This window comes from Ixodes scapularis, unplaced genomic scaffold, assembly GCF_016920785.2.
Source record: "Ixodes scapularis isolate PalLabHiFi unplaced genomic scaffold, ASM1692078v2 PGA_scaffold6__148_contigs__length_123643588, whole genome shotgun sequence".
Taxonomy (NCBI): Eukaryota; Metazoa; Arthropoda; class Arachnida; order Ixodida; family Ixodidae; genus Ixodes; species Ixodes scapularis.
The window spans coordinates 2,785,410-2,809,987 of NW_024609881.1; the positions used below are offsets into that span (position 1 = coordinate 2,785,410).

The 24,578-nt window shown below is 44.5% G+C and overlaps 1 protein-coding gene across 1 annotated transcript in view; it reads right to left on the reverse strand.

The window, feature by feature from the left end:
• Positions 1 to 2,613: 2,613 nt before the first annotated feature.
• The window catches only part of LOC8025137 (guanine nucleotide-binding protein subunit alpha-12), a 78,394-nt gene continuing 56,429 nt past the window's right edge, over positions 2,614 to 24,578 (reverse strand). The window contains exons 2-4 of the mRNA XM_029993283.4: positions 21,107 to 21,157; positions 9,230 to 9,430; positions 2,614 to 6,227 (exon numbers count right to left, since the gene is read on the reverse strand). Of these exons, the coding sequence (XP_029849143.1) occupies positions 5,853 to 6,227; positions 9,230 to 9,430; positions 21,107 to 21,157 (627 nt within the window). The 3' untranslated portion in view covers positions 2,614 to 5,852. The remainder of the gene's footprint in view (positions 6,228 to 9,229; positions 9,431 to 21,106; positions 21,158 to 24,578) is intronic.

Here is a 24,578-nt window from a genome sequence, read left to right on the forward strand (position 1 = left end):
CAGGCTAATAAAATGTACAGAAGCGCGTCAATATCGGCCTAACTCAACGTCTTGTACACCAGGTAAACGAAGTCCAGCTCCTCGAAGAGCTTGCGGCACACAACGCCAAACCAGGAAACCGGTGCTGGGAAGCGAGCCGATGCGAGATCGCGGAGCGGAGTACTCCCCCTGACGTCACGGTACATCTCACCCAATCAGGGCGCGGCGACCGCAGCGACGCTTGTGTTCGCTCTTGGGGCTAATACACCTGAGAGGTGCTGTTTTCTACTTAATCTGAAAAAGAGAATTTTATTTTTATTTTTTCCTTTTTTAGATTGCAGGAAAACTAGGGGGGGTCTCAACCCCCCCTAGGGGGGTCTAGGGAAATCCCTGCTCTGTTTAACCTTATGATGTATCGCAGGAAAGGCTACAAGCGCGAGCTCCTTGCTCTGGGGCACATCTCGGCGGCACAAGCTCTCGTGGCTTAACTCGCGCTTCTAGCCTTCGCTGCGGTACATCATAAGGTGAAACGAAGTATAGCAGACGGCGTTCGTAAAATGGCGTCAGCTGTTGCTGGCTTCACGCGGCGGTGCCGTGCGTGCTTCTATTCATTCGGCGTTCGTTGCCATGGTGACGGCGAGGAAAGCAGACAAACTTTATGTTGCGGAAGAACGCTGCGGCGCAGCGATACTAGGTGTGTTCTAAGGCCCTTCCCGCATGTTTTTCAGTGGGGGGAAGGCGAACAAAGAGTTCGAAATAAGGACTTAACGCAGAAGGCTGCATTTCTCCAGCGCCTCATAATTTGACGAGCCTTGCACGAAAAGCATGTTTTTAGACCGGAGTTTGAAGATAGTTTTTTTTTTACAACAACATGGGCCTAAAGTATCAATGTGCCGAGTAGTCTATGAATTTTCATGTGGAAAGATTATATCAGGCAGTCGGGTCGCTGCATCAACGCTGGATTAAGAGAGCATGACTCCGCACGGAAGGCTTTACCTGCGGGACATCTAGCGGTGCACGTTCGAGATTGCCAATGCAGTCCATTGTTCAACTGCAGAAAAGTCTAGGAGAGTTTCGGGGAAAAAAAAAGTAAAGAAATCTATGAGGCACTCAAGATTATGAAAAAAAGAGGTGTATGCATTAGTGCACCGCCAGTGGCCCTATTGGAAAAAGAATGTCAATATTACGATCTGTGCCCTTGAGGTCTGAGTTCGGCAGCGTGTTGGGTGCGGCCCAGGCGACAGAGTGTAAAGAAATGTGACATGGTCACTGAGAAAAGTGTTTGACATTCAGAACATGAACCATGGTTTTTCTGGTGTCCAGGAGGTCGCTGTCATTTTGGACAGTGTGGGTGCGACTGACGCAGACGTGTAAACCAGCGATCAAGCTTACACCTTCTTTTTTCTTCTTTCCTTTTTATCTTTAGTTCTCTGTATCCTGCCCCTTCTTCTACTCACAATTTTCCAGGCATTTTTATTCATGTCTCTTCCTCCTTTAAAGGGATACTTCAACGAAATTTGAAATATTCCCGTCGTGTTCAAAAATAGGTTGAATATGATCCACAATATCCGTAAATGACAATCGCAAGTTTGTATTTTGAGCCTGGTGGCTGTATTTTTCGTTATAAACGGCCCACTCTGGCAAGCGCTTGGAGAAGGCCCAGCGGAGACCACGTGACATCCAACGCAATCGTGACGTAGGTCGTCTCAAGACGAGCAAAGCTACGGCGAGGCTGACGTCGAGAGGATGGCCTAGTCGTTCCGGCCATCGAAGCGGCTGCTTTTGTACGAATTTTGAGTGACGGGTTAATCTTCTATAATCTTGTAGGGGGACAATAGCGACTTCTGAGACACACAAAAGGCATTCTCGGGAAGAGGGGAGTTCCTCCTGCCCCTCTTCTCTCGTCGTGGCCGGAGGCGAGACAACCTCCGTCACTAGCTGTCAAGGTTCCTAGACGGGCATTACAAGCGAGGCGTTAGCGACATCCACCAGGTGCTCTTTGCTAATCGTGTAATTCGTTTTAAAATTCCTTTTCGTGACTTTTTTAACAAGATATTGGTATGTTCGATGTGATGCTGCTTTTTTGAACACATATACACCAAAAAATGAGCGCTGAAATTTCGTTGTAGTATCCCTTTAACAGTCAGTCAGTGGTGTAGCGACGGCGGGGGGGGGGGGGGGAGGGGGGGGGGGGGGGCAGGGGCTGTGGGTTGCAGGTTCCAGGGTCCCAGTCATGTGGGGTGATGCCACCTCGGGCAGCGCCCGGAATCCTCATCCTCCTCTTCCTCCTCCTCCCCTCCCGCTTCACTGGTTGCGATCTGGGTGCTACAAAAGGCGTAAGGGCACTGGGTGCCAGAAGGCCTAGCTACACCACTGCTGTCAGTACTTCTGTCTTTATCTCACTTAGTAATACTTGCCAGTTGTAAGTAGGGCTTTATCTTGTCTCTACTTTCTTTCTACAATCTTTGCACTAATTTTACCAAGATGTGTAGCCAGCTAGCCCACCTGATGATTTTAATATCATTCGCTCACATGAGCACGCAACGCCACCCTGGTGGTTCAACTAATGACTTGTTCAAGATGGCCACCATACTACCTACTGTAATAGGGCTGCTCACAACGATTGCAAAAAGCTCTAGTGACAACTTTTATTGTGGGAACTCAAAATACAAACACTATCGAAGTTAAAAAAAATTTGGCAGGTCACCTTCAAGATAGATAAAGTTTCTTTTCTCTTTTTAACATCTCAGACTATTTACAACCACCCCTTTTTACAAGCAGCCCCTCCCTAAGGCACGGAGAATCTCCCAACTACTCTGGCAGTTTGAAGTAGACGAAGTGGTTCCTTTAGCTTCGTAAATGTATTTGCATACACTCTAGTATACGAGTTATCCACAGGTGTTTTGTCACCACTTATGTTCTGTGCTAGTTTGCAAAACTGGAGATAAAACTGGAAAGACGAGAAACGATGCACCTGAAACGAAAGCAGCCATGCCAACAATTTTTGGCAAAGATAACGAATAAGCAAAAGAAACATGGTTACCAACGGTACAACATCTACACCAAAAATTAGGACAGGTCAACAAATAAAACGACCACCGGTGACACAAGGGACGAGAAGAGTTACCGATAATCTATGCTTTGTGACACAGGTAACATGTTCAAAATGCCCAATCACAGGATCATGTCGACGCAACAGTTTAACAGGGCCCACATCAAAATGTACCGAACAAGAAAGCAGCCTAGGAAAAAAAAAACACCCGTCAAAACATAGAGACATTAGGTAAAAAAGACTACTATGTTATTTAGACATCTAGTATTTACACAGGAGGTGTGGTAATGGTAGTGCAAATCTAATAGCGCCACATTATTCGAAGGGTGTACAAGGTACATCCCTTGACAAAAAGTACAAAACAAGAAAAAAGGACTGCAAGAATTTGCGTAGTCTGTACATAGATCTGTATAGTTCTGGACTACACGCATCAAGCTGGAATATTTTTTCGAAAGCATACTTGACCAATTTAACTGCAATAATAAAGTTTCAATCTGTGTTTTGCTTTGTCACCAAAACACACATTAGAGACAAATTCCAGCTCCCCACATCCAATTATCAAGATTTGCAGTCTGTTTTGAGCTCTGAAGTCCGTGCCGTCGAAGAAAAGTGAACCATGTTTTCTGCACCGCAAGAATTTACAAAACTGCCGAAAGCCCAACCTGCACTAGGATATGGTGCTAGTGGCTCGGTTGAAAGATAACACAGTTTTAGAAATGAACATTAAAATCGATTTTCCCAAATATTAAATGAGAAAACTGTGGTCAAAAAAGCCACGGAATGTACAGGGGCAAAGAGGATCTATTGCAAAAAAAATTGACGTCGTTTTCTGACTCACCAGTTCCGAAAATAGCTTTTATCTTTCAAACCAGAAAATGCCAAGTAACATCAAGCTACACTAAGTAATGACAAGTCGTGAAACTGCTAGCACACCAATCCGATAGCCTAAATTGTTGGCGATGTGTTGTGGATGTTTGTGGGGTGTGAAAACCATGGATGCACGTTTCTTAACTGACAGTTTATGATGTGAAAAAGAAGTCACATTTAACTCAATGTAGTTTCATTCAAGTCACTATTTGCACACACTTAATACACGGCCTCAGACTTGCACACCGTTGCCACATCTTTGCAGGCCATAAATTGGGCGGCAGAGAGGGGCGAGCAGACACATTCGAAAACACATTATGTGTCGTCTGCTTCGGAGGATACTTTGCCCCATGGCTGTTTTCACTACGCAGAGACACGCTACAGCTGCACATTGACGACTAGAAGGATAATTCAATCGTAAAATACTGAAAAATAATCGTAGCTTTAACAGTTCTTTCATTTTTCCACTGAAATTTAAACGGCAGGTGACAGCACTGGCATGGAACTGAGCAGAGGGCAGAAATTTCAATGTTGTACACCAGAATATGCACTCAAAATAATTTATGTAAACTTGATCAGCACAAAATATACAACTTTATAGAACTAAAAAAAGGGCTAGTACAGCTGTTAAAATGAACGTGTGACCCATTTACCTTTGTACTAGCCTCGCGGGCTGGCAGTTTTCCTCGCCACTCGCCCCAAAATGGTCAGTAAAACCAAGCTATGAAATGAAATATAACAGAATAAAAATAGTAGTGAGGTAAGCTAAAAAAAATTGTAAAAAACAGGTATTAAATGGAAATGCCCCAAACAAAAAAGGATTCCTCAAATGGCTCAGGGAGAAGCAAAAACTCGTTGACACGTGAAATCATTCGACACAGTGCACCCCCACTACACAGCTGCATAGGAAGGAGATCACAAGAGCAAAAAGCTGCCCAAAAGCAGACACTGGAGCACACGAACAAAACAATCCATTTTGCAAGCACTTAATACTGAGCTGCTGTAAAAGGCACGCGTTCCACACTCCGATTCATCTCGATTGTTCGCCGACACTTCCCTGCATGCTCGCACAATACAAAACCTTAACACAACAAAATCTTGCCCAATATGGGTAACTAACTGGTCCCGCAACACCCCGACAAATACGGATGTGACCCGCGGCATCCCAGCCACAATGCGAACAAACCATGCCGCCCCTGTCGGCAGAAACCTCCTATTGGGCGTGGGTGATAGCGCGAAAGCACAACTGCACACAGGGTGCCGAAACATTTTTGTACCATACTGTCTTCAGTGTGGTCAGATATGTCTTGGAGACCACTCATCACTGTTCGCATTTCGCAATCTACTGGTCACTTTGACAAACGGTCTGCAACGTTCAGAAAACGGCTCCAAAAACTGCCAAAGACGTCTCGGCTCACTTCCGAGTTTCGGAAGAAAGCCCTCAATCGTTCCCAATGGGTCACATCTGCATTCTACAACCCTCGAATGACAGATGAACCCTCAGCATTACCAGGATAATGTTTGTGAGCCCCAGCCGGGCCCTAGTTGCGGCATTGAGTGCTTTTTATAACCGCTCGCGACATTTCTGCGGGGGCCCGAAGTAAAAGGCTTCGGAAAAGGCTGGGGACGTCTTGCTAGGTAACAAGAGTGACCTTGGACATTTCAGAGAGACCACTTGCTACCAGAGTGCACCTTGAGCCTTCCAACACTCGGAAGCTTCGTGCCACAATGCGGAGTCCTCCTCCAAGCCGGCTTCGTTGCTCCAGCAGAGGCACCGAGAGAGAACCAGCCTGAGCCCCAGGAAACCGGGGGTTTCTGCGACTGTTCTAGAGGAAGGTACCGGGCCTCTGAAGTTGGCTTCAGTGCCTCCCAGAATCCGAAGAGATGCCCGCAAGGCAGCCATGAAGCGCGCAATGTGCCGACACAGCCACCCCACTCTTACACTTTCTGCGCCTCACTGAAGCATGAGCTGTGTGATGTTCTTTTGGAGGATGGTGTCCCGCACTGCGTTGAACACCACCTTGATGTTCTCGGTGTCCACGGCCGTCGTGAAGTGGTGGAACAGGGGCTTGTGCCGGTTGCGCCGCACCGAGTAGAACCAGTCCACGAGGAAGCGTTGCACCTGCTGCAGGTCGTGGGGATCGCCCCGGAAGTCCTCAAAGTAGTCCGCGATGCTTGTGGTCCGTGCCTGCAGCTTCTCCTGAAGCAGGTCTGTCTTGTTGAAGAACAAAATGATGGACACCTCCGCGAAGCAGCGGTTGTTCACGATTGTGTCGAAGATGCTGCGTGACTCCGTCACCCGGTTTGTGCACCGGTCCTCCAGCAGCACCTGTTGTGGCGGAATGGTCCCAGTTGAGCTCACTTCTGTAGCAATGCCCACCGTAACAGCTTAGCTGCATGTTCGAGCCATGCACAGGCAGATGGCTCATATCGGGGTGCCAGTCATGAATGAAACGATTTCAATAAGATAAAAATTCAGTCAAATCAGTTGTAATCGAGTATAGGGTGTCGTCGGTAAATCCGCACTCTAAAACAATTTGTAAAAATCGGCACCTGCCCAAAGAAAGCTCATACTTCGGTCGAATGTGCACAGATGAGGTGAATTTTAGCTGATAAGATTTTAAGGCATAGCTCTCTTACTGCTAAAAATGAGGACAACAAGCTTGACAGGTGCAGTGCCTTGCAATAGGTGCAGGGAGCAGAAAAAAGAATGTGCCGTCCGCTCGCTGCCCCCGTCAGGAGACGGTGCCAACGTGTAACAAGCATTGGTATCCTCAATGTCTGCAAGCCCGTCTGCTGTCGACTCTGGCAAGTTTGTTTAATTTATTTTTCGGAGGAAAGAAGCCATGACTTAAAATTTCATCAGTTAAAATTCATTGCATCATGCGCATTCGGTGGAAGTTTGAGTTTTCTATGGGCAGGCGCCGATTTTTCCAGGTCGTTTTAGGGCAAAGAGATTCAATGGGGACACCCCATATAATTGCCTTTATGCTGCTAGAACGTTTGTTTACCTCTTAAAGTGTAATGAAACTACCAAGGTCAAGAGTCCAGCTTCAAGGAAAGCAGGGTTCTCGCTTAAAGGGACACTGACACCCCCCAAAACATTCTTTAAATTTTTTTCCAGGCGATTCAATATGGTGTCGGAATACTACCCAATTAATATTTTGCTACAGAGTCACGTATATTTCTAATAAAGCCAAGAAACGCAACTGCTCAAAACCAAAACCAAAACCAGAGCATGGAGGTTGGAGAAATATAGAGGAGGAGAGAGTGCCAAAAGTCACATAGCGACACCCAACCGCACCTTTTTTCTTTCTTTTTTTTTTGGTTGCGCGCAGCGGACAGGATTACAGTGTTGCGGGTATTGTTTGCCGTGCAATTGCTTCGCAGTTATGTTTGTTCAGCTTGCTGTTGAGTCGAGTTTTGAGTTGTTTTGTACTCTGAAGAGTTGGAAATGAGTGGTGAATGCCCGCGACTGGAACCGAAAAGAACGACCCCAAGATGTTGCGTGGGGAGCTGCCTCGCAGGTTCTGCATCAAAAAGTGCCAATGCGCACCAGGGTCCGCACAAGTTTCCGAAAAATCAACAGGATCAGGACCAATGGCTGGCTGCAATTCCTGTAGAACAGTTACGGACACCACGGAAAGCGAACGCTACCCGATTTATATGCTCCTTGCATTTTGCAGAAAGTGATTACATTCGCAGGGGTCAAAAAGAGAGTCCCAAACCATTTAGCTCAACTACATTTCGTCCACAACATTTTTTTTTTCTTCTTTCAATGATAATTGTAAAAAAGAAATGTAAAAATCGCAAAATACACACGCACAAAAAAAAGAGGTTTTGCCCCTTTTGGGATTGAACTTGGGTCCGCTGCATCTGAAGCAGACACCTTTCCACTGAGCTACTCTACAATATTAAATTATTGTTTTGACAGATCGTTTTATGCGAGACACCACAGGGGACAACTGCCCGAGCAACGTCTTTGTGGAAATCGGCTTGGTGGTCGAACATGTCGTACAGAATGAATCCTACTTGTTCTGATCGGTGCAAAATTTCTCTTTCGCTGGGAGACAAAATTGCCGGTATTGCTAATGACAGTTTTGAAGTAGAGGTCCCACGCCCATCGTTCGCCACCATCACAGTCCAGTCTGTGAGTCCCATGATACGCGATACAACGCCATATTGAGAATTATGCAGTAAAGGCCCAGAATGCTTTTAATTCTCTGTACAACCCTTTTTCTTTTTTTTTTGTTTCAATCAACGTATCTGCAGTTTTTTGGAAGCCACAAAATATGGGCTTCATCATTTTTTTTTCTATTTGTAATATTGATGTGTGCCTTTAATGACCCACGACTTTAAGTTTGGTGGTTGTGCCTAAACCTCAGAAAACGGCACATAACCATGGAGAAGAGAGTGAGAGAGACTCAAAGCAACCAGTTCTCGATCGACGGTTTTCGGGCGGAAAAAAAAAAACAGATTTTAGGCTGCAAATTTTGTTCTGGGTAGTTGGGCTCTCATATGCCATGTACAACTGAAAACCTCAGCAAGCATAAATATCCTGTCAGTGCCATTTTAACAAGCTTGCTACTAAGGTGCCTGGTACATGACTCTAACTGGTGTGTTTACTGCATCCTCACTTGTCGTCCCCTAATTTCCCTCGGGTGACGTCACGCTTTGTCCGCTGCCATCCTGATGGTGGTGCGGCAAGAAAGGCAGATATGGCACGCACCTGCTCCGGTGCAGGTCACTCTCAATTTTTACCGTCCACGAAGACTTAAGCAGTCACAAATGGACACCCTTTGTTGCCACTTTGGGGACACTCTTGATGCATGGCCAGAACAGGATGCTTAGGAAACTAGCTGAAGACGCATGCTATGGTGCGTGGAACGCGCTTTCAACTGGTGTTATGCGTGTCCTATTCTAACCTCGAGTCAAAAGTGGTACCGAAGCGGCAACAAATGGCGTCGCAGAAGCCGGCGTGTCAGATTGGCTTATGTCATAATCCTAGCGGCTGGAGCTAGAAGCCCCAGCATAAAAGTATGAGCAAACTCGAGCATTGCTGTCATCACGGCATGTCAACTACTGACTGGCAAAGCTTACATAGAAAGTCAATCTAGAGAGTGACCTGCAGAAGAGCAGGCATCTCCCACATCCACCACCGCTGAAGTGACACCACCAGAATAGCAGCCGGTGACAGCATGACACTCCTACAACGTTATCAGGTGGAAGCCACGTTTTAGGACGCAGTACACACACCAGTCGGTGGTGTGTTGCAGGCATCGCAGTATCAGAGAACTTCAACAAAGGCAAATAAAAAGCAGAGGGTCCCACCTGGTCGAACTCGCTGGAGGACACAAGGAAGAGGATGGAGGTGACGCTGTCGAAGCAGCGGAACCACTTCTGGCGCTGCGACCGCTGTCCGCCCACGTCCACGAAGCGGAAGGGGATGCCGTTCACCGGGATCACAAACTCCGTGATGCCCTTGGTGGCCTTGCGTGCGTGCAGGATGTCCTGGTTCGTCGGAACATAGTCCTGCGGCGGGCGAGCAGAAGCCGGGCTTTGTCACGACGGAGGGTTGGACACTTTAGGGCACGGTAAAAGAAGAGGGAAGTGTCTGAACGGTGCCGCCTTGGCACGGAACAAATGTGGCGAAGGTTTGCTCTCACAAACGCCGTGAGATGGTGCAACACATACGGGGAAGTAGGAGGTCGACAAGAGTTGCTCGAGGAACAATCCTCAAGGCCTATTCATGCAGCAGCATGTTTACTCTCTTGCATTTCATTATAAGTCGCCGGAAGATCCATGCCTCGAATGTCGCGTGCAAGGCTATTTATTTCTTGAACTGGTTGCCACGCATTCATACGAAGCCCAGAGCCCAACAGGCTCTTGACGTGAGCAGACTTAATGCCCCGTAACATAATGCAGTGTGAGCAAATGGTGCAGTGGGAACTGGCTTTTTCTTTGTGCACACGTTCACAAGACCCAGAACGTAGCATACATGCCCTCGTACAGAGACCTCTATGCTGACAGAGCTCCGCTTAGAGATGCACAAAGCCGGAACAAACGTTTGCCACCTTGCCTGGTCTCATGCAGACACCCGCCTCTTTTTCTACCGTGCTTCACAATATTAAATGTTTTTTGCGTCTAGAGTTGAGGCACTTAAAAGATAAATTACCTGCTAAGGTACAAAAACCTTGCCACCACCCTGCTCCTTAAAAATAAGCACATGAACGAAAAAAAGGAAAGACAGGTTTGCCATCTGTTTGAGTCAATAGCAAGAGTGCAGTCCTCCCTTCCCAAGTGCCATTTTATGCACAATGCACATGAAGTTAGAGCTAAATAAAAAAAAATGTCTCCCAAAAAAGAGGAATGCGATAGTGTAAAGCTAAAGTATAACTAGAGCCCTGCATATCTGCGGATATCCGCAGTAAACGGGCGGATGCGGATAAAAATTATACAAATTTTGGTGGATTGCGGATCGGATGCAGATGTCAGGGACTGCGGGTGCGAATATCTGCGGATACGGATCTGAATATTTGTCCGGTGGCATTCAGTTCGTCCACTGACGTTTCATCTACAGATTGTTTCGTCGACGTGTGATGTTTGATAGAAAGGCTTCTCGTGTTTGTTTCATCGAAAAACCTGAGACTTTTTGTCGCACAGAACCCTGCTATTTTCGTAAAAAAAACTTTTTGCATCTCGCCTGGATTACAGGGGGGAGGGGGGCATGGTTAAGCACGCCTTAGTGAATCGCGCGCTAGCTTTTAGCGGCTTAGTGAAGAAATGCGTCGTCGACAAAACGTCACAGGGGCATGTGCCCACAAAACGTACAGCGTCGACGAACCATGTGTCCATGAAATGTATGTCCGTGAAAAGTTGTCCACAAAACGCGTTTTGAAGGAACGATAGGGATCCTAAGAAAGATCTGGTTCTCACTGAAGATCGCTTCAGTTTGTGCGTTTCCTCTCGTCAAAAATGCAATCTATAGAAAAAGTTAGGATTGCACGGCACCAACCGTCCCGAGAAAGCTAGTACATTGGCAGGGAAAGAGCGGAAATTTTCTCCGAGCAAAGAAAACCTCAAACGCACAAGTCACAAGAAAGTAGAAGAAACGAGCCCCTGTCAGGAAAAATTAGTGCGGTCATGATTCCAAAAACAAAAGGAGTGCCTCGACAGCCAGCGCGACCCTGTGGCGCCACGGTTTGTAAAGTTTCAGAACCAACAGCGCACTCACATATGCAGCTCGTAAACTCGTGTTTCTTTTTTGTATGCTTGGAGTCCCAGCCAAAAGGTCTGGTAGTCCATACTCATCCAACTACAATGTCAGGGCGTCGTAGCCGGACGAACATGAACCTCTCTTGCATTTTAATTATTTGACGGAACTAAAATGTCATATTTTAGTACGCCCTTTTTAACTTTTATGTTTCAAAAGTATGCGTCTGCATAAAATAGGTGTTACAAAGTAATAAAATAAATATATATATATAGCAAACGAAGAGGGGAGGAGGTGATTACTGAATTTATTGCATTAAAGGTAGGGAAAAGGAAAGAGAGCTGGCGAAAAATTGGGCCAAGAGCGCTCCTGGCCCAATTGTTTGCCAGCTCTCTTTCACTTTCCCTACCTTTAATGCAATAAATTCAATAATCACCTTCTTCCCTCTTCGTTCACAATGTTACTACGGCTGCACTTGTCAATCTTCACTCGTTCCCATTAAATATATATATATATATATATATATATATATGTGTATATATATATATATATATATATATATATATATATATATATATATATATATATATATATATATATATTATGTGCTGCGACTTGACACATTCACCACGTTGAGACGTCACATCACGGGGTCAAGTGGCACCACGTTACATGGCGTGTTTTGAAATTGTGACGTCATGTGATTCATCAGAGTGCGCCAATAAAAGAAATCACAGAAACCCACCTTTTTTCACACGTAGTAATTCTAGACATGACAGTTTGGTCGAAAGGTTGAAATAGAGCCAGCAATTTTTAACTTCCGCGGCTGCTGCAAGGGATGGGTCCGATTCAACCAATGACCAGTAATCAAGTGCGATATTGCCCTGGTGCGTGCACAAAAACTGAAAACTAACCCACGTCTGCCTTTCCACGAAAGCATCGTTAAATTTTTTTATGCATACAGTTGTAAACAATGCAAACTAAAAAAAAAAAAATCAAATAAAAAAGCCCTGACTAAAAGATGTTAGTGGCACTGTCTCAATGCCACAAGAAATTAAAATATCAACGAAAGATAGCATGCAGATGAGACAGCGGTAGTAATGTAATATCCCGAATCAACGCCCACCCCACTTTTTAAGTAAATATCAATTTACAAAAAAAAAAAAAAAAAAAGGAAAAGCATTACGAGATCGCTTATTTCCACAAATATTCCAACGCTGAGTCCGCGACACATGAAAATTCGCCCTATCCGAACGACGCGGCCGCGGACCTTACGGTTGGAGGACGTCGGTGACGAAGTAAAACGAAGGAGGGAAAAACACATTATTTTGTTTATTTGGCCCGACGGCCAAAGTATTTGCCAATGCAATCGCAGGTTTTCCTGCTTCCCCAGCATCATTCTTCGTCCCTTCTTTTGTCCGCTCGCTCGCTCGCTCGTTGCGCCTGGTTGATCTTTCTTTTTTTTTTTTTTTACTGCATTCATTTTTTAACCTATAGTTCAGCAAAGGCTGGGAGCCTAACGAAGCGAAAACAGGCGGTTTTGGAAACAAGCTTTCACGGAACAAGCGTTCGCGCTGTACGCCGATCGGCGCTGCTTGCTCATTGCGCGTATGCCAAGCAACTGACTTCGCCATAGTAAAACGTTCTTTCATGAGCATTGCTTGTATAAAACAACGAAACTCATTCCAGTTTCTAGTTCATTCTATCTCTGTACAGCCGCGCTCGATACATACAAAAGGGCGTTTTTTAGCCTTTTCTAAACTCTGTGTGCTCACCCACGGAGACATGGTCCACCCCACTTCTTTTTATTAAATCCGGGCGATGACTCGGGATATTACGGTAGTCACTGCTATCTGCCTCAGCCTGCTCCTCCTCCGCACTTCAAACCCGCTTTTACTCTCAGCAACCGCCTACACGCGGCTGTCGCCGCCCTCAGTATGGGCGCGTAGTCTCTGCACCAGTCACATTTTCCCCCAATATATGAGCAGACAAAAGTGATGATAGGTGGATACTAACTAGATAGCAAAGTAAAAAAAAAATATATATATATAATTATTTTATTTAAATCAGATTAATTTTATTTAAATCGCTATAGCTAGAATAAATTATACTTTTATACAGCAGATTGTTTCATAAATCTGTTAAATCACTAAAAACAATATGGACTTTCAACTTTTTAAACATTTGAACTTTTTAAAGGGCTACAGAACCGAAATTTGGAGATCACAAAACAAGGCTGGGGCGATAGGCGGGACGCTGCAAAACCGCCCAAAACATCACTCACGCAGCGATATCTCTAACGGATGGCCGTGTTTTTGGAAAAGAAGTGCGCGATTGAATCCGGCCGACCAAACATGGACGTCACTGATTCTCATACCCTCTCCCGTTCGCTTCGTTCGAGCCGACGCCGAGAAATCCGAACCTGAGCGCCTGCACCCTCCGTCTCCTACCAAGAGACCACGCAGCATTACAGGCTAACCCGTAGAACATACCCTCCTGCACACAAATCACTACCTAGAACAGGAAAGAATTCTCCGTGCACTACAGGTTAACACTTTCCCCCACCCCACCAGAAATCACCTCCTATCTTCGTTTCAGCTTCCGTCCGAGCGCAGCTACGTGAGGCCGGAGCCAATCAGACACCGGCAATAGGTCAGGCGATCTCGCCTGCATTTTTGTATCACTCCGCTGCGCCGCTGGTCCTCCTTGCCGCCCGCGCTCGCCGAGTATTTCGTCTGCTACGGATGTATCAACGGTATCGACTGCTACAGGTTTAAAAAGTGCCCTTTCACGTTCTGAAATTTAGTCACAGGGGATGTCAGTGCGTAGGCTGGCCGCTGCCGTCTGTGTCCGAGCTTTCCACCTGTTCGGCATAGTTTCGAGATGTAAAGTACAGGTTGCAGGGTGCCCGATGACCAAGCCGTTGGTGTTTCCTTGCATTGTCCGGACATACCAGGGCTCGAGGCGCAGTCTTTTCCACCAGCTTCTCGGCGTTCCATGTGATCGGCATTTAAAGAGGTGCCATGAGTTTGCCGCGTATCAGTGAATTGTAGTGGCCCGGACGCTTTCCTTGTTTACAAGGCATTCGCGGTACGACGCGGCCGGAGTCTCCTGCCGAATTCGAAAGTAGACATTCATCACGACCTCTCGCACCTGACGCCCAAACGTGCCTTTGCGAAAAGACGTTCTGAAGCGACTCGGTGAGGAAAGCAGCGAAGCACATGATTCGGCCATTTCGGTAATTACGGGAACGAAATCACACAGAAAAACTGAGCGCTGCAACCGTGTTGCCAGCGGATGTACGTACTTTCAGCAACACACATGCATTTACATATATTAATAAAACCATAAACTTCAGATATTTAATTCCTTTAGTTGCAAATAATTCTCAGCAGTACATATCTGGGATATTGTGCGATGTTTACGCACAAACCAGTTACTGTAAAACCCTTAATGTTCGCGAGCCCTCAATTTTCGCAAATTTCGCGAATTGAAGAATTCGCGAAATTTAAGGGCGCGCGAAAATTTAGGTTTTTAAGATTTTCAGTGCAGGCGTCTGGAATTCGCGAAATTTAGATGTCGCGATTATGTCATCTGTGACCGATTCGCGAAAAATAGGGGCCGCGAAAATAAAGGGTTTTACAGTATTTAGAAATAAATCTTTGTGGTGCGTAGGAATGCTCTTCTCGAAGTTGCGAACCGTTCCTCAGCCTTTGGCTGCGCTCAGACGGAAGCTGAAACGAAGTTCCCCACTGACTTTTCTCCGCAATGCCGCTACTGCGGAAAACCCGGGTCCCTCCGACATACGGTAGGAGGCTGCTCCCAAACACCACTGGGTGGTTTCATTTGAAATCGAACACGCTTGTTGGGGTGGGTCTTTCGATTTTTCTGGAAAAAAATATATGTAATTGCCCCACTTCTGGAAAGAACAAAACCGCTTTTCAAAATTTTTTAAAAAAATATTTCGCTGCACAAAAAATGATTGAGTGGAGCAGGGTGAAAATCTGTTTTTTACTCCGTGATTTTTCTACCCAGTTCTGTACGCTGGTATGAATACGGGAAGCATACAAAACTCACAGTAATTTTTCGTGCTCTTGTATGTTATTTGGACTATTTTTTAGTTCAAAGGAAAATACTTTTGTAGCTTTGTTTATTGAGGTAAAAAATGCCAAACATCGTCTCTTTGACAATCCAGTGACATCTTCAGAGCCTTGTAACTCATGGGTTATTATATTTGTCACTTATTAAATACTACGCGGGTGCAGCCCTATACATGGGCTATCGACGGCATAAGTTTTGTTTATCTTATTTTCACTGAATTTTTTCTATAAAATTTGAAATATCGCCAAAAATGAAATTAACCGATATTTTGAACTCACTTTATCAAAAAAGGCCATTTTTTATTTCGTTAAAATTTTTTATTATTGCTGCCGATCATATGAACTTTCAATTGGCTTGATGCGATTTCCCCCTTTTTTTGTTGTATCTTCTCTAGAAGTGATCGAAATCGCTCCCACGTGACAATGCGGTAACAACTTCAGAGCCTAGTAACTCATGAGTTATTATATTTGTCGCTCACCAAATACTACGTGGGTGTAGCCCTATACATGGAATATCGACGGGCATAAGTTTAGTTCATTTTATTTTCACTGAATTTTTATATAAAATTTGAAATATCGTCGAAAATGAAATTAATTGATATTTTGAACCCACTTTATCCAAAAAGGCCATTTATTATTTCGTTCAATTTTTTTTATTATTGTTGCCGATCATATGAACTTTCAATTGGCTTGATGCGATTTCCCCCTTTTCTTGTTGTATCTTCTCAAGAAGTGATAGAATCGCTCCCACGTTCTCTGAACGGCCGAACGCAGTTTCTGCAGGTCGGCTTCGCTGCAAAGACTATACTGCTTATTTGTGTGTTCAAATGCAGCGGATAACTTCATTTCGATTTAGAACACTCGTGCTTGGCTACATTGTATTTTATTAATTTTTAATTATGGCAACTGACATTCCTTAGTCTTGATATTTAGCGGTGCAGCGGATGTTCCATTATCCAATGTTTAAAGCCAGGGCACAAAGGGCGGAGAAAACGGAACAAGCTCTTCATGTAGCCAGACCGGGGTTATATACCTGTACAATCTTTGCAATAAGCTCGGTGCGACAAAGTGGAGAAACTAAAAGTCTACAGAGACATTAAGTGACTGCTTTCGTTGCCTTTTGTGCATGTGGGAATCCTTGCTTCTTGGCATCAGAGATATCGATCAGTCTTGAACAAAACCCAACACTTTCTTTTTTTTAACTGCACACACTGGTTCAAACAAAAGGGCCATGGGCTCAGGTTCTCGCTTTGGCTCCAGTTTTCGTTCTGTCAATCTCGACTTACCACGCTGTTGAACTTCTCTTGTGCATCCGATCGCTGCGGTACAAAGTTCAACTCGCACCCCCCCCCCCCCCCCCCCCCCTTCCGCGCTCGATCATCTCCACAGGCAAGCCGATGCCGTTGTCAAAAAGTTCCAATATTGCGTTGCTCGTGAATTGGACTATTTAAAGCACAACAACATATTGTTTTACAACTGCATCCTAAATATATTAGCGTTAATTAATAAAAGTGACTATTTATCGCCAATTGGTGTTTGTGTTCTGTAAAAAATTGTCTTCGCTTCAAGTAAACTCAGTCCGTTTTCCTCACTTTTTTTTCTGCAAACTGCTTTTCCTTCTTAAAGAGGGGCATGTGATATCACATATTTTTGATATACACGCTGACAATAAAGAACAGGCGATTACATGGTTATTTGATCGCACGCGACAAGACACATCATAGATTGGCGCCCCTGTCGGATGCTTCCTGGGTGTAACAAAGATAGGCCTATAGCGCAAAGGGCCGGGCGTGCTGTACGTGCCTTACAAGTTGTGTATAGCACAAACAGATATATGACCCCGGTCTGGCTACATGAAGAGCTCGTTCCTTTTTCTGCGCCCTTTGTGCCCTGGCTTTAAACGTCGGATAATGGAACATCCGCTGCACCGCTAAATATCAGACTAAGGAATGTCAGTTGCCATCATTAAAAATTAATAAAATACAATGTAGCCAAGCACGAGAGTTCTAAATCGAAATGAAGTTACCCACTGCATTTGAACACACAAATAAGCAGGTTATTCTTTGCAGCGAAGCCGACCTGCGGAAACTGCGTTTGGCCAGTCAGAGAACGTGGGAGCGATTCGATCACTTCTTGAGAAGATACAACAAGAAAAGGGGGAAATCGCATCAAGCCAGTTGAAAGTTCATATGATCGGCAGCAATAATAAAAAAAATTGAACGAAATAATAAATGGCCTTTTTGGATAAAGTGGGTTCAAAATATCAATTAATTTCATTTTCGACGATATTTCAAATTTTATATAAAAAATTCAGTGAAAATGAAATGAACTAAACTTATGCCCATCGATATCCCGTAGTATTTGGTGAGCGACAAATATAATAATTCATGATTTACTAGGCTCTGAAGTTGTTACCGCATTGTCACGTGGGAGCGATTTCGATCACTTCTAGAGAAGATACAACAAAAAAAAAAGGGGGAAATCGCATCAAGCCAATTGAAAGTTCATATGATTGGCAGCAATAATAAAAAAATTGAACGAAATAAAAAATGGCCTTTTTTGATAAAGCGAGTTCAAAATATCGGTTAATTTCATTTTCAACGATATTTCAAATTTTATATAAAAAATTCAGTGACAATAAAATAAACAAAATTTATACCCGTCGATAGCTCATGTATAGGGCTACACCCGCATAGTATTTAATAAGTGACAATTATAATAACTCGTGAGTTACAAGGCTCTGAAGATGTCACCGGATTGTCAGAGACAATGTTTGGCATTTTTTACCCCAATAAACGAAACTGCAAAAGTATTTTCGTTTAATTGAAAATTATTCCAAATAACATACAAGAGCACAAAAATTTCTGTGAGTTTTGTATGCGTCCCGTATTCATACCAGCATACAGAACTGGGTAGAAAAATCACGGAGTAAAAAACAGATTTTCACCCTGCTCCACTCAATCATTTTTTGTGCAGCAAAATATTTTTTTAAAAAATTTTGAAAAGCGGTTTTGTTCTTTCCAGAAGTGGGGCAATTACATATATTTTGGACCGAGGCGGACCGAGGCGACGAGGAGAGAAGAGGCCGCCTCTCCTCATAATAATAATACTATCTTTATTTCCATCAATCTTGATGGGGGAGCCCGAGGAAAAAAGCTGCGATATGCAGCTTGACTGGTCCTCGGTCCCTTTACAGTGGTCAACGGCAAGCATCGAGAAACAAAGATGAAAATCACATTCAATAGCAGCTGAAGGTATTGTTAACAGAAAAAGAAAACAAAACAACACGATCCCCCTGGAACGGTCATTCTCCATCGTTCCAGGGGGATCGTGACGTCATAGTCCTCGCTCCATCGCTCCCTTCTTTTCCAGAAATACGGCCACCCTTAGAGACATCGGTGTATGAGTGATGTCTTGGAGTTCACAGCGTTCCGTTCAACGCTTCTGCGGCCTTATTTTGCCAAATTCAAATTTCTGCTCGGTACATTTTAGTCACCAGCTTTTTACGGATAGAAACCTGCCATACTGGAACAAAAGCAGGTTTTCCTTAGTTAGTAAAAAAAAAAAAAAGTTGTATTTAATTATTTTTTCGCGCTCTCGCAGTAGGACCTTATAAAACTGAAAAACGGAGTGGAACGTGGAAAAAGCCCCGCACTCTGATTTCCTCGGAGGAGTTGTCCGTGTTCAATCTGATTTAACAATTGTCTGTGTCTGATAGGTGGTATTCACTGAGCCTGCAGGTTCCATTTTGCCAGGGAGCGCCACCGTCGATCCGCCATCTTCGAGGTCGCGGTTTGACTGGCTAGGCTACGCGGTCGTACGTTGGTAGTGTGTGCTAATTTCATATAGTTGAAGAAGCTTCGTTGAGAAAAAGGTTTATCTCGGGGCGGGCCGCTTTAGTTTCCTTGTCGCCGCCGAGTACCGTGTGTAAAAGCTGAACCGCACGTAAGCAATTTAGAGAGCGACGGGACGAGACGAGCGACGGCGACAGCAACAAGACAAACAACGACGACCCGCTTCGCTGTCGTTCGGTCACTCGCGCGACGAGGCAAACTGCAGGAAAACGACGGGAGCAAGCGACCAAGGCGATTACGACGTTTTCTACAAATCAAAAAAACATGCACGCGACGACCGACCGTGAGCAGTCGCCGACTCCAGTCGCTTTCGCTCGCTAAATCGCTTACATGCGGTTCACCCTTCCCTGTCGCTCGTCGCGTAGCTCGGTTTCGGGATTTCTAGAAAACATAGCGCGCATCGCCTTGATCGTTTGCTCCCGTCGCTTTCATGCGGTTTGCCTCGTTGCGCGAGTGACCGAGCGGCAGCGAAGGGGTCGCCGTCGCTTGTTTCGCCGCTCGCCAAATCGCTTACATGCGGTTTTTAAATCGCTTGGGCTAATGAAAAATGCGCGGCATTTTTCATAAGTTGCGCACTCTGTGAGCTGCACGGTATGTTTCTGTACAGGAACGAGCACCGAAGGCACGACGTATGTACGACACAGAGGCGATGGAGCAACACGGTTACACGGCCGTAATGCAGAAAATCCGCTAAAGAAAAACAATAAAGAAACTAGCAAAAGAAAACAAAGAGTAATCACACCGTGCTACAAAAGCACCAAAGGAGAAAAATCAGTTCTTGCAAGAGCTACCGCCGTGGGCACGGCGCGCGACACGGAGCGCTTCATGGAGCCGAGGGAGCAACGCGGCCGCGGTGAACGAGTCCGATAGCGACAAAAACTAAGACACACAAAAAATACTCTTACGGCGCTTCAAAAGCACCAAAGTATAAGAATAACCCCTAGTTTCGCTCAAAAAGACCCTTTAAAGTTGTAAAATGCCGCTAAACCACGCTCAAAAGGTCCGGCCAGACGGCACCCGCGATAGAAAGAGACATCGAAGATGGCGACCGGGGTGGGCGATGCCAGCGAACCTAGCGAGTGACGTCAAGTGAATGTTGCCTATTAGGATTTAAGTTTAATACAAAACGAGTGACATAGCATCAAATTATAGATGCACAGTAAATAAAAAGTATTTTGGGAATTCGTTTTGCGGGAAAGGTTCCATTTAAAACATGACATTAATTCGGGTCTGATTGAAATCTCAATTTAAAGCATGTTTAAACTCATACTTTAAATCATTTTGGGCACCATCTAAATCATCGGCGCACGTGCGCAGCAACGGCACACGAACCTTCAGGCACGATCAGGCCGACTCAGAGAGTATGCCACTGCAATCTCGTGTGCATACCCCTCGTTTTTAGTTCAGCTTCTGACGTCGGGTCAAGGCCACTGGTATCTTTCGGCCACTGTCATTTTTAGCGCGCCATGTCCACGACTGTAGGTATTTACGGCGCAGTGAAACCAGCTTACGACAGTCACAAAGATAGAGACGCTTCCCTCGAGCAAAAGCAGCTAAATCACAAGGCCGGCGCCTTTCCACGCTGTGAATATGCGGAGCGCAAGTTCGTCTGCTACTTTTGCGGGAATTTTGGTGACGTCACAAAGACGCCAAGCTCTGATTGGTTCTGATTGAAGGATAGCGGGTAGACGTCAAAGCAAGCTTCCTGGAGGTCTACCCACAATCCTTCAATCAGGGCCAACCAGGGCTCGGCGTTCGGACTTCACCACAACCCCTGGAAAAGAAGCAGAGGAACTTGCACTCCGCATAGTTTATCCACGCAGCCCTGTCTCTCGTGCGTCGGCGTCGCCGTCAGCGCGTCTAGCAGCGTCTCACGGCAAGTGCAACGCTAGCAGGCGACGACGCAAAGATGCTAAGAGCGAATGCTGGAGACACCTGCTCTCCAGCATTCGCCTAGCTAAAGTGAAAAGGGGTGGGACGAGCTTTCCCCAAACTTGCTTCAACTCCCGGGTCAAGAAAGAGGCCAAAGAACAAGGCTTACCTTGGCAGCGATGCGGTCCAGGTTGTCGAAGAAGTACCGCACGCCGTCCCCCTGGAAGCCAAACAAAGACACATCAACATCGGCCGGTGTCACCGGGGTTCAAGGAACTGCCCAAGGGACTCCCGCTTGAGGCTGCTTCATTCACTCGCCACTGTTTACGGCCGAGCGCACTACAACCTGTCGTGACATCTTGCGACGAGAGAACACACTGGCCAGCTGGCGCCATCTTTGAGGTGGCCCTGGAACTGCGTTTCGCCAGAGCGAGGTCACAAGTACAGTGATATCGATGAGAAATGGTCTTTCTTCACATTGACGAAAAGTTTTGCAAGCGAATAATGAAAGAATAATGCGCACAACAAGAAAAAAGATACATATACGGAAATGTTGGGTGTTCCACGGCTACCCGATAGGTGGCGCCAGTGCGTTCTCTCGTCGTGAGAGTGCAACCGACAGCTGCTGTTTCTCCCCAAGATGTTCACCTCAAAGCAACTAACCCAACAAATCACATTGTTGCAACCGAAATATTTTTTTTTCGTCTGGGAGCAAGACTGAAAAATAATATTTGCAGTTTATGGTTGAATAGAAAAAAAATGGGCATGTGGAACGTACGTCGCGAAAACCAGTGTGACGCATAATATATTATTTAAATTGGCGCGTTCTCAGGTACTAAAAAAACTCGTGCGAATTACAAAAAAAACAAAAAAAAAAAACAACTTAAGTATCTTTGAAAGCTTTCACACATTTCAGCACATGAAAAGTTTGCTCTGTTCGCATCAAGCAGTTATGCGGTCACTTGCAGGTACAAATATTGCTACGTGAATTATCACCTGCTGGGAAAATAAAGCTGGATGCTTTGTCAGAATACCCGACAAACATTGACCAACTAAATCGTAGTTAAAAGCCACGATTACAGGGGAGAAGATAATGACATCTGGAACTTCATACATTGATGGCACAACGAACCGTGTCAGCGTGAATGAGGCCGGATGTCTCTGAATTCAAGCTATTTTATCGGCTCAAAGATAAGCCCCAAATCAGTTTACTGTTTCTGCTCTCCCACAATTTGGAGCAGTTTTTAGCTTTGCCCTTTGAATATTTAACATTTTGATAAAAATACGTTTCATTGTTTATTCGATTCTTTCAGTAAAACCTAAATAGGAACCGGTATGAACCACCATTTTTTTTCACTCCGGAGCTGAACCGAACTTGAACCATTTTCTCTGAACCGGAACGAAAACTGAAATCAAGAGTCAAAACGCAGGCGAGCTGGCGAACAATCATAATTAAGGATTAAGAACCTCGAAACAAGTAAACAAAAAGGGACATACACGCCACCGACTCGCTTTTTTGACGGTGGTGTGTATTATGTCCCTTTTGTTTCCTTGTCTCAAGGTTTTAAATTCTTAATTACGAAAGCTGGAACACAAAACATTCGGTTCGACATCCGGCTCCCGATGCGCTCAGCAATAACACGAGTTGGGGTTTTCCCAACTGTGGGCACCGTTGTAAAAAAAAGATTAAAAAAAATCAGAAAACAATTTAAGCAGCAACGAACCGAGAGCTGCCATAAAACGTAATGAATGCTATAGGTACAGAAGTACACCATGTTTATCTAACACAACGCCCCAACAGCAAGGAAAAAAAAAAATAAAAAACGTAAATGGCCGTTTAGGTCCTTTTTTTATCAAGATATTTAGACAAGGGTATAGTTTTGTCGAGGAGATTCTTTTGACGATCACAATACATAAAAAAACGAACTCAGTGACTTGACTGGTTCGGGCCAATTTCGAGTAGGCAATATTTTATTTTGAACTAGAACAAACACGCTTGAAGCACAAGCCTACTCTTCATTCCTATTCATTTTGCCGCGAATACTACGCCAATATTCATGCGCTGGCTTGTCCAACAAGAATATAGTGCTCCTTTGCCTTCCCAGATCTGCGCAACCAATTCTTAACACCAACTGCTACATCGCAACATTAATTTAACTATGCATATCAATAACATAGATATTCATAATGGTGTAAAGGCAACATGTGGACAAAAATCTTTAAAAAATCCAGCTAAACTCGCTAATGCTATGAGCTTTACCCTTACACTGCTCATTTTAATTTAAAATTTATTTGCTGCCCTCTTTCCAGAAAAATACTGGGGGCCAGTTTAGATCTATTATATCTTAATTTATTTAAGATACTGCCAGCCGTGGGGGCCAAAGCAGGAGGGTAAATTGTTGAGTATAATAGCACCCTCAAGCTCTTACAACCACAAAGGCTGGCATACCACCACACATACCATAACAAAGAGTCTATAGAACAAGCGACATTCACACAATTTACAACGTTCGTTGGCAGGCAGTTCCAGTGATTTAAGAAAAAAAGAGTTCTTAAAATAGTCTCTGCTAAAGCGATAAGAGGTAATGTACTCGGTGTGTTTAGTTCTAGTTGCACAATCAGTGTTTTCGTAGGTTACATATTTCTGAATATTCATAACATTGACCATGTAGCAAGTTGAAGAATAAATTCCTCTGACTCAACATCATTTTAGTGTTAAAAAGTGGGAGGTCTACAGCGTATTTCAGTTGGGAGACAGACTCTGTAGATATGTAGAAATTAAAAATGGAGGCGGACCACTTTCGATGTTTTCGAGTTGATGAATGTCATTATTACTATTATTATTATTATTATTATTATTAGCGTCTGAACAATCTCGAAACTGGGCTCGCATATTAGAGCGTTGGCAATATTAGTGTTTTATACGAGTTAATTTTAGCTCTGGAGTAGCGAATGCTAATTTCCGTCCGAGTGTCCAAATTTTATTCAATTGTTTATTGCAAACATTCTCTACGTGTGAATAGTTTAGGTATGATTTTAAGACGACACCCAAATATTTAAATTTCTGGACACTTTTTGAAGCTGGTATTGCTTTCAGCATTACATTCATGTAAACAGTTTTGTTTTTGTTGATTTCCATTGGCCAATCGGTTACACCAGCTAATCAATTTATGTGTATACTCATTTTTTCTGATCATTGGATATTCGCATGAATATATGACTGTATCGTTGGCAAAACGTTTAGTTTTGACTTTAGTTTCAAATTTCCGGCTCATGTCACTGATGTACAAAATTAATAGTGGCCCTAGTACAGATCATTGAGGTACTTTTGATATTATTGATAGGTCGTCTGACGTTACGTTATTTAATTGGACGACCTGTTCTGTGCCAACAAGATAAGCTTCAAGCCATGTTAAAATATGATAATTGTTCAGTATGGAAATGAGTTTATGAAGCAGCTTTGGATGCGACACACAGTCAAAGGCCTTGGCAAAATCCAAGAACATGACCTATACCTGCCCACCACTGTCAATAAATAAACTGAGATCAAGAGTCATCTCTATCTATTGCGTAACAATCCAAGAAGACAACATATACTTGCCCACCACTGTCAACAAATAAACTGAGGTCTGGGGTCGGCT